The sequence below is a fragment of the Cygnus olor genome, chromosome 4 (assembly GCF_009769625.2).
Source record: "Cygnus olor isolate bCygOlo1 chromosome 4, bCygOlo1.pri.v2, whole genome shotgun sequence".
NCBI lineage: Eukaryota > Metazoa > Chordata > Aves > Anseriformes > Anatidae > Cygnus > Cygnus olor.
The window spans coordinates 4,251,144-4,262,189 of record NC_049172.1 but is presented as its reverse complement, the minus strand read 5'-3'; the positions used below and the strand labels follow the sequence as shown (position 1 = coordinate 4,262,189).

Sequence of the window (11,046 nt, the reverse complement as noted above, 5' to 3'; positions counted from 1 at the left end):
ACCTAATTTTGGCATTCTGCTTCTGAAATATATGGTAAACTGGAAGAGACTTGGCTTAGTTTTGTTAAAGGTCAAAATTATTTCTAACACAGCTTTAAATGATTTTTGTTCCCAGATTTTCCCCATTGCAAAAATAACTTTTGCTCTCTAGGCTTGGATATTTAAAACCCCCTTTATCAGATTACAGGTAATGAGATACACTGTCATGTTTTCCTTCCCCAAACCCAAGTGACAGAAGGACCTTTTTGTGTCATTTCAAGACTTCCTGCACCAAAGGTCAAGAGAAATCTGTTAGCAATTAAGCCTTACCACCTGGCTGAAGAAAACACAATCCTTTCTTAACTCTGACATAGAATTTCCTAACAAAAATAGAATTATTCCAAGTAATATGTAAAGTTGCTTATGTCTGCAGAATCAAGTCTTTAAGCATAGTAGTTTACAGATTGGTGCATAATGACTGATATATTTCTACTGTTTTAAATGGAGGCTAAGAGTTGTATTCATACGCATATTTAAGGAACTTCAGAGTAATACAAAGGAAAATGAGCCATGTGCACCTTGGAATAAAATAATTGACTGGTAGGAGCTACACATTATTTTTTTTCTTGTTTTTGCACAAGTGGCCACATGCGTTATGGCCATTTTCTCATTCCTCAGAACCATAAAGAATTTCTTACTGCTCTGAGCTTGTTACCAAACTAGCAACGGCCTAGTTGAGCCAGCTCACGTGTTATTCCTTTCATGATAGCATTAACTGCACACATTAATACTAAGTTCTTGCTAACGCATTCAGATTCATTATAAATGAGGAAAATAAAATTAATGGATTTGAGTTTATGGTGGATTTCCATTAGGGGCTTGTGTTCTAGCTGCCAACACATCTGGATTTCTTAGGAGTGAATGGGTTTAACCACCATGTAATTATTGTTTGTGGAAAATAATTAATTAACCATGCAAAAGGTTTTGTAAAAGCATTTAAAACAATGGGAAAACTTGCAGTTGCCTCTTCTTGCTTTTAGCACAATGATATTTTAGCCCAGTGATATATTTCCCTTTCTGCTTGAGCAGACATTGAAATATTAAAATAGGTACTTCAGTAATTTTCTCAGATTGTGATACAGGATATATTCACTGTCTCATGGTATGATTAGGGAGTTAGAGAAACAAGTCTTTGGAAGAGGAAAACCTTCGTTAAAATACAGTTTCACATGTGCTGCATGCTGTGGCAAAGGACAGTAGTAGTATCATGAAGCATTCCTGCACCTTTTAAGATGGTACCGAGAATGAAAAAAAAAAAATAGTTGTCCTTATTTCTGAATAATTTTGCTGTTGTATACTTCACACAAATACGTTTTGGGGATGGAAGATGGGTTCTAAAGAACAAGCTCCAACAGTGGAAAATGTCAATCCTATCACAACGACACAGCCCTGGCAGGTGCTCCAACAGGTCACCTGCACCAAAGCTGGATGACAACAGGACCCTCACCATGTTTGTCTTACCTGTTCAGAGTCCTTTAGTTATGGCAACGTCACACCACTCCCATGTCACCTAATCCTTCAGTATCTTCAGGTAATGTTTTTTCTTAATAGATCACCTGAACTTCGCTGCATGTTGAGCCCATTATTTCTTGCCCTAGCTTATCAGGACATGGTAAAGGAACTGTTTATTTCGCTAGCTTAAAGAAATTGTTTGTTCAGAGATGGATTTACAGTCTCTCAGATGACTAATGGAGGCCTGCACAAGTATCTGGCACCTCTGCATAGTATCAGGGGATGTGCAGGCTGAGACACTTTCAAATACAGTCAATTTCTCCAATACTTAGAGATGCACTCCATGCTTTGAATGAATAACTGTAACAGGGCTGGATCATATGCTTAGCATATGGGCAAAGCAATTAACCACATATTTAATGACAGACACGCATAACTAGTAGGAAAAACAGCATGCAGACAGGGAAGGAACTGGTAAAGTGTTTGTAACAAGTAAAGATGACTCAATGTTGTTGGTCTTTATGACGGCTGCTACGATCACCAGTATGTATTTTTGCGCTTTCAACTTCATTACAGAATGAAGTACTTGAGCAATGCACCTAATAGTGCCTGAGAGAATGACAGGTGACTGGTTGTAGAGGCAGGCACACAGTCAAAATGAATATGGGCTGTAAGGAATAGTCCAGCAATTCGTGCCACTAAGGGATTTGAAGGGTTAACATTGAGGCCTGGGTTTAGGTGATAAGAGAACAAAGGGATTTTTAGAGAAAAACTGCTGACTCTGCACAGACGTGCAGTAGCTTCTGACATCCGGCCAAGAGACTACCAGATAAGGAGGAAGAATATGAGCCTTCCGCCTGAGAGACCACCAGAGACTGATACGCAGGCGCCCCTGGGAGGACTTCAGATTTGGGAAACCAATTATAATAACCCTGCCTCTTCTAGAAGTAGTAATGAATATGTATTAGCCTAGGAGTATAAAAAATCAGCCGTCTTACATAACGGGTGTGCGTCTTGGTGGAGCAGAGACTCCCGGCGCACCCAGCGCTGTTTGCTTGCCTCTATTCGTTTAATAAATTGTAAACTTTGATTGCAATCCTATTTGGGACTCAGTCATTTATAACATGGGCTGTGTGTGACTGCCTGTGGAAAGCGCTGAACTGGAAGGAGGTCCTTTGCCAGCTGAACAGGGGCAGCTCAACAACACTTTTGACTCTGTTTAAAGAATATAGAGCATAAGGTCTATATGAAGAGTGAAAAGCCTTGCCTCACTATTCCTCATCAAGGCCTTGATGAGGGAAAGCGAGATGAGGCTTTTCAGCTTTCTTGATGAGGAATAGAGTGGTGACATTTTTCAATCTTGTTGATGAGGAAGGACATCAAAGTCATGGAGTGTGTCCAGAGAAGGGCTACGAAGCTGGTGAAGGGCCTGGAACACAAGTCCTGTGAGGAGCAGCTGAGGGAACTGGGGTTGTTTAGTCTGGATAAGAGGAGGCTCAGGGGAGACCTAATTGCTTTCTACAATTGCCTGAAAGGAAGGTGTGGGGAGCTGGGGGTCGGCGTCTTCTCACAGAAAACTAGTGATAGGACTAGAGGGAATGGCCTCAAGTTGTGCCAGGGGAGGTTTAGGTTGGAAATGAGGAGACATTTCTTCTCAGAAAGAGCAGTCAGGCATTGGAACAGGTTGCCTGGTCAGGTGCTGGAGTCACTGTCCCCGAGAGTGTTCAAGGAAAGGTTGGACGTGGTGCTTAGGGACACGGTTTAGTGGGTGACATTGGTGGTAGGGTGATGGTTGGACCAGATGATCTGAGAGGCCTTTCCCAACCCTAATGATTCTGTGATTCTATGATTCTCAGCCCTCATACAGAGACCACACTCCTTCCACAGAAAGAAACCCCCTGCCACAGCGCTCCCTGCCTCCCCGAGGCCTTTCCCCTGCCCGCAGTCCCCCCGCGGGCGGGACCATGCCCCGTGGGGCCGCCCGCAGCCGGGGGAGGGCGGCGCCGGCAATGGGGCGCGGAGGCTCCGCCAGGGGACGCTGTGGGCGGTGGCGTTAACGGCCGGCAGCGGCGGGAGCGGCGCTCGGGCCCGGCTGCGAGCCCTGCCCGGCCGTGCCCGGTCCTACCGGGGCCCTTGGGGCGACCCCCGGCCGCCGCGGGGGCGGAGCGCTGCGGGGAACCATGTCTGCGCCCGCCGGGCTGCCGCCGCGGCCGTCCGCCGCCATGTACCCGGGCGGGCCCGCAGCTTCCCGGGAGGCCGCGGCGACCGAGGGCGGCACTCCTCGCTGCCACAACGGTGAGGGGCCGCCGGCCTGCGGGGCTCTGGGGGTTCGGGGCTCCGGGAGGGGGGGGGGTTCGCCTCTTCTGCGCCTCGGGTGTGGAAACGGGATGGGTTTGGGGAAGATTTTGGGGGGGAGGGAGGAGAAGGCGGGTCGGGGCCTTGGTGCTGTGGGGTCAGGGTGCCCGTGCAGCAGGGGAGTGGGGCTGGGGGGAGCTGTGAATCGTGGCTGGCTGGAGAATATGAAATATTGCAAACTCCCAAAGCAGTGGCTCGCTTTTCACGTTGAGAGGTATTAACTCCTTGCTTTTAAACCGCGGGGGCTGCAAAACCAGTTCTTTGTTAAGTTTTTAGAAAGCCTGCCTCTGCTCCATCCCCGCCTAACGATGGTCTGGCACCGACATCGGGCCTCTTCGTATCTCTCACGGGATTTTGGCTCTGGCTGGTAAACCTTTTATCTCACAGCCAGGCTCGCTGTGCACAGGCGGTGTTCTGCGCAGGCTGCTGTTGAGGGTAATGACCTACAAAATCTTCTCTCGTGGATATTGCTCGTGTCCAAAGGGTGGCTCGTTGGTGGGCTCTTACATGCCTCCGAAGGTTTTGCCTACAGGTAGTGCAGTGAATGAAAAGGGAGGTAAGCACGTAGTTTAGGGAGAAACTAATGCCTCGGATGCGCTCTTCAAACTTTAGTATTATAAACCTGAAATTTCTCTGAATTAGTCACAAAATTCCAACTTATGTGGCTTTTAGTTAAAATACCACGCTGTCAGGACTCTGATACAACCTCCTCAATGAACTGGAGGTATATTTCACAGAAATAAACAGAAACTGACATTGCGTATTCCCCTTGTATTTTTAACTGAATGAAACGGTAATTTTAAAGGGCCATCATTAGGATTTATTATTTTAATTAGTTGGTTTCATGTTGCTGTCAATATTCCATCTTTTAAACCTTCTAGTAAACTATTTGTTTACTGTGAATCAAACATATGCTTATTTTTTTTTAATTCTGAGAAGTTTTATAGTGTGTAGTAATTATCTTGCATTTTTATCATATAACTTGCTAACTGCCCAGCTTACCTTTGCCTTCCGTGTTCATAAGATGCCTACAAATCATCAGATATATACCACGGTAGGCTAAGAAATCTGAATTTGTGATTTCGTGTGTTTTAGCAACACTATTCCAAAGCTTTTAGATGAGTTTATCGGTCTTCTTCAAGTACTAATCTTGTGAAGTTGTAACACAGGATTTAATTTTTTTTTTTAACAACTGTAATAGAAGGGGGAATGAGGGGGAATAGCGACAGAAAAAGAGAATTGGAAACTTCTGTCATATAGAAACTAAATTTCACAAAGAAGATAGTCATTGCTTTTGAAATTTATTTTTACATCAGTATAAGGAAGGTCAAATGTAAGATACTTTAGTGAATACAACTATTTCTATATTGGCTGTAAAATAGACCATAGCATATTGTTTCAGTTGTTTGCAGAGTACTATACATGTTAATTTCATAAAATCTAGATTTTTCAGATTAAGCCTTTGAAGTTATGGGGATCTGATGAAGGAGAGGCTGTTTCTTACAGAAAGAAAGAAACTCATTGCATGTATAGTGATATTTACAAGGATGTTCAGCTTTGTATTTAATAGGATTTACCCAGTCCAGTGACCACATTCATTTGAGACCTTTGGGGACTTTAGTGTTAGTGTAAGTTTTAAAAAAAAAAAAAAAATTTTTTTTTTTTCCTCTCCATGTATTTGGTTTGATTCCATTTTTAAATTCAGTAATATAAAAAGAAAGGGGTCATTGCCTGGTATTTTGTTTGTCAGTCAGGGGCTTGTACCTGCAATTCTTCTGAATAAAGTTTTGCAGGTTCGTGGAAATTTTATTGTAGCAGTTTTACAAGTAGCTTTATACATAACCAGAAAACGACTTGTTTCCAAATACCAGCATAATGAGATGTTGCTTGTTAAATTAGTACTGAAAAATGATGTATTTTTCCAGTAGCCACTGGAGACTTCAGTATTAACAGTATAACGTATTGAAATTTGTAACTCTGAGAGGTTAACTCTTTTGAATTTCCATGTTTCTCGAGAAGTTTTTTTACTAGTGTTATCTACGAGTGTTTTGTAAGATTACAGTTATATCATCAGTATCCTGATGATACTATGGTATATTTCAGGATCATCATTTCAATTATGAAGTCCTTTAGGACTGGTTTTCATCCCTCCTCACAAGTTTGATCTTTTGGATAGTTTCAGTTAAATTTGATGCCGGGGGTAGAGGTATGAAATTCCTGAAAGCTTTGTGAAACTGGGAAGCTGACTGATGCCATCACTGAGCTGCTGCGAGAGCTCAGCAGTGACTTGATTTTCTGGGTCCTTTGCTTGCAACTAAGGACGTGCAGAGCTTGACGAGATGTGGTCAAGCTGCCCCATGTCCATCTGGTTAGAGAGAGACCAGGGAGCTGCGGTGAGTGTTCTCTGCAGTGGACACAGAGATGATAAAAGCTGTGGACACCTAACAGGTATTCTTGACTAGAAAGGGCGGTTTTATTGTAGGGATATGTACCTGGAGGGTGCGTGGCAGAAGGCTCAGTTATTCAGGTAAGAGAAGGCTTGGGCATGAATACAAACACACATGACACTAGAAAGCCAAACTTTGCTAATTTATATAGGTGTTCGTATAGCCATGGCACTCTTTTTTTTTTTTTCCTCCTATAGTGTTTTTTTTTCCTTAAAAAGTGATACGGCTTTCAGGGTTCTCCTACTAATGCACATGTACTTACACATTATAAGGTATTAATTTGTCTGTGGAAGGAGAGTTTCCTTGCTTTCCACTATGGAGATGGCATTTTAGCGGTGCGCTTTCTGTGTGCAGGTAAGTTTTTCAACTCCTCTTACAGTTCTCTGGAAGAGAATAGTCAAGTGTTTTGGGAGGAAGGTATACTGCCTGAGACACCAGCACAGATCGTGCAGTTAACCAGGTCTCAAAATGACATCAAAAACGTACCCACATTTCCAGTGCTAAAAACGGCCCAATTATCTAGTCATCATTAGCAGCTTCAGCTACTAATTGCACTGAGAAATTACTTTCTGTTCACATTCTTCATGATCAAATGGACAAAAATCTCAGTTCAGATAATGGGAATGATCTTTCTTCTGTAGTTGTAAAAACTTGCTTTGAAAGGCCAGGATTTTGAAATCCGAAAGATTGCTTTTCAAATGTCAGCTGTGTCTTTCTTAATGAGTTCTTGATGGGATTCGTACTATCTTGTGCAGTTTTAAACTCATAATGGATGTTAAGAATAGGAATAAAGGCAACTTGGCGTTCTGTAGTGTGGTAACTGGTATCTTGTACTGGTAATATAATCTCTCCTTATGGTAAGTGTTTTTAAACCAGAGCTGGATACTGCAAGACTTTATGAGATGATTTGATGTGCAGCCTTTTATTTGAAGTGAGGTGCTCCTAAACCAGTTCCTAAATTATACTTGCTCAGTTAGTTTATTCAGCATAGCATACCATAGTAGAACAAATGCACAGACTCTTCAGCTAAAACAACTTTCCTTGCTGCCTTCGATGTTGTAGCTGCTTAAAGCAGTAAGCCGTGACAGACATATGTTATTTGTGTATTTTTCAGTTTGCTCTTTCAGACTTCCAAAAAGCAGGTTGAAAGTCTGCTAAAGGTCACGTAAGTGCAGCCTGTAGTTAGTTGTCGGTGAGTCACTAACTTGAAAATCATTCTCCCTTAAAGGAGAATAAGCTACAGAGCATTAGGAAGCAGCTCCCACTTTTTCAGAAAAGCAGTGAATCAGAAGCATAAAATTACGTATGGCTCCAAATTGTTAGTACGTCTCTATTTTTTTGTCTGTATTTTCTTAAGCTCCTTATGCTTATTCCCTAAAGGCCTTCCTGTTTCTTGGCCCAGCGGTCCAAGTCACTCTTGTTTGTTTGTTTGTTAGCTTTCTCTTCTGCTCAGTGTTCTGGGTTTGTCACTTACGAAAAGTCATTTTTAATTTTATCAGAGAACAATTTTGGACAGTATGTTCCTTGCTTACAACATTCTGTTAACAGATCATTATTAAAATTGCCTTGCAAGTTAATCATAGACCACCTGGATGTTACTTTGAGAACAGTGACTTTTCTGAATTTGATTCTTCAACAGAAGCACATACAAGAGAAGTAATGCTTGTATTTTGTTATCGTAGTAAATGTAGGGGGGCAAATCGACAGTTCATTATTGCCACAGCTGCTGTTTAATGTGAGTGGCACGGTGTCGTGCTGTGTGTTTCTATTCACTGAGAGCTGGGAAATAACACGGGCACACAGCGGGATGTAAGCAGTAGGGTGTGGTGAGTTTAAAAAAGGAAATGATCCAGGGAAATGCATGTATGGTTCACTAGAAAATAAAAACAGGGTGCAGGAAAAGAAATTGAGGGAGGCTTTAAGATTTACCATTGATCAATTAATAATAAAAATAATAATAATTTTAAAAAGGACATGCTTAATGTTTGGTCTCTAACAAGCAAGTACTTGTTCTACCCTTTGCAGGACCAGTATGTAATTAACCTCTAATGTTGCAGAGGCAGTTGCAGTGACAGCTGAGGTCAGTTTCTCTGATACAAACATCTCCACTACCTGATGTAAGTATCAGGCAGTAAACATAAGTGCCTCGTCAGGTACCTTGTGGTTTCATAAAAATGTTTTTTTTTTTGTAAAAGCATAAAATAACATAAAGGAAAATAAATGCTCTAAAGCACTTTATCTTGGTCACCATGTTGGGGAGCTCTCGAGACAATGTTGACATACTGATGTGTCTGCAGCTTTTCATTTTCAGTTTCTGTAGGGTGTATTGTTATGTTCAGACACTGAAATACCAGTTTGGTGCTTACTGTTGCTCACTACTTGCTTAAATATTTTCCTAAAACCTTAAAATATTCAAAATAGAGCTGTGATGCATAGGGTCTTGGCATGGAAAGGATCCATTTTTCTGGTACTTTTATGTGTTTGCAAATTATTTCAAACATGGTATTCTGCATGCATTGTACTTGGTTTGTTCTTTTTGTTCTGTTGATGGACATTGACCTCAAAGATAGGGATGGAAATCAAGAAGAAAGCAGTTGTTTGTTAGTTGCAGTAGGTACAGAGTTCGTTGGCACTACTAGCAGATGCACCTTTAATTTATTGAGATGTTTTGTCTTCATTTCAGGTCCTGTGCAGAGTCCGATGCAGTTCCCTTCTGGCTATGGCTCGCATCCTCCAAACTACAGTGCGCCCTCAGGACACTATTCCCAAGTGCCCAATAAAGCTGTTTCTCCACACGTGGATAATCAGTATAGAGCTAGTTACCACTCCACCTACTATTCAACACCAGCACAAAATGTCATGGCCCCTTCTGTGGGTACCAACGTGTTGAATACCCGGGAATCGCAGCAGTTCTACAACAAACCTCCCCATGCAGCGGGGCCAGCTGAAGGACCTGTTCAAGGAGCAATACCATCTGCATCCTACTTGCATACGAGTGCTCAGCAGTCATATTCAGCGTTTGGTAATCATTACAACACTTCTGTCAGCTCTTCAGTGGCATCTCAGGGATTTCCCCTTAATTCTGATCGTTACGCTATGCCCGTGGTTTCTAGTGTCATGTATCCTAACGTTTCCTATCCTCCTGCAGCTACTGGCAGCATGTATGGGCAGGCATTTACTTCTCAGAGCCTACCTGCTGCCGGACAGTTCAAAGAGACAAATATGTTTTCTAGCCCGAGTACATCAGTACCTCATTCACTTCAACAGCATGTTCCTGTGGGATATAATTCAACGTTATCAACCGTTTCATCTGCTCAGTCCATTCAGGACAACCTCAGCAGGAATCTCACTGGATCAGTTGCTCAAGTAAACAACCAAATAAATACAGGTACAGTATTAGTTGAAAGATAGTGAACTTCCAGATGTGCCTGGGAAACATCAGAAATCACGGTTTTGTTGTTTTGTACTTATTCAGTACGTAAAATTCTGTATCACAAGTTTGAATTCTGTCTTTATTGATTTTTGAGGCATTTCTCATTTGGTTATCACAGTCTTGACAACAGTGGCTAATTGTATCACTGACATGTTCCATTGAGTGATGCAGCAAAAGACCCTACTGGGCAGATGGTTTTAGGGTTTTGGTTTTTCTGGTTGGTTTGTGGTTGGTTTTTTTGGTTGTGTGTTTTTGTTTGTTGTTTGTTTTTGCATTTTTAAGTTGGCTTGGAAGGGAAGTCTTTTGTGCTGTTTTGAAGGAAGGTGTAGATTCTTAGATATGTCTATTGAAAATGTACTTTTTTTTTCAATCTATGTCTAGAAGAGTTCTATTGTTAATTCAGGACTTAAATTTGTTCTGTAACATTTACCTAAGTGAACATGCGTGTGCTCTTCTCTTCAGAAATTTCAGAAAAAGTGGAATCCTAAATGGGTTAGGGGGCAATTAGTTGTGTGGTTTGTTTGTTTGTTTGTTTTAATAAGCATTTGAATGAGACAGCCATTTAGGTGTTTTTAGATAGTTTTTGTAAGCAACAGCACAATGATTTTCATGTGAATGCAGCAGTAGAGAATGAGGTGGTGAGGACAAGCAGACTGAGTCCTTGCGGGTAGCTGCAGCTTCTGCTGCTTCGTGGGAAAACTGACAACAGCTTTGAAGGGTAAGAAAGGTGGAAGGGGTTAGAGGTGTGGGAGGGCAGGCACAAGGAAACGTTTTGCTCTTCATCTGAATGAGGCTTTATTCTCCAAATAGTGCGTGCAAGCAGATTCTGGTTGTCTTACTATGCTGGTACTGTTCTGGTGTTGTGCAGTTCTCACTTGTAAGCTGTGCAAGACTAACAGTTTTCCTTTCTGATGAGACAGATGTTAGAGAATTGTAGAATGTTTCTTTTTTTTTAATGCCAGTTATTTCAGATTATAGTTAAGCATTGGAATTGTTTTCAGAGTCCTTGTAGCTGAGGTTTTCTAAGACCAAGGACTTATGAAAAACATGGTTTTGATGATGGTAAAGCTTTGACTGGGGAAACCAACAGAGCTTAAATCAAGTTCATAAAGTACGTGTCAAGGTTGAATTCATTTTCAGTGTTGGTTGTTTTTTGTTATTGTTTTTTTTTCCCAAACTGTGATACAGAGTGGCATCCTTTAGCACAGTTTTAGAAGATGAAATAGTAGATTTGAACTCTGTCTCTATATGGTGTTGCAATTATATGGTTTTCCTTAGTATTTCAAAAATGAAACAAAATACTGTTAAGAAAAGTAAAAG

General features: G+C 41.6%; 1 protein-coding gene across 3 annotated transcripts in view; it reads left to right on the top strand.

The window, feature by feature from the left end:
- The first annotated feature begins 3,574 nt into the window (after nucleotides 1-3,574).
- SEC24B (SEC24 homolog B, COPII coat complex component) overlaps nucleotides 3,575-11,046 on the top strand; it is a 43,428-nt gene continuing 35,956 nt past the window's right edge. Inside the window, exons 1-2 of one of the 3 annotated variants that reach the window (XM_040556254.1) lie at nucleotides 3,575-3,786; nucleotides 8,977-9,681. In XM_040556254.1, the coding sequence (XP_040412188.1) occupies nucleotides 3,672-3,786; nucleotides 8,977-9,681 (820 nt within the window). In that variant the 5' untranslated portion in view covers nucleotides 3,575-3,671. Of the gene's footprint in view, nucleotides 3,787-8,318; nucleotides 8,411-8,976; nucleotides 9,682-11,046 lie in introns of those variants that run through there. The other 2 variants (XM_040556253.1, XM_040556255.1) reach the window with 2 other exon arrangements.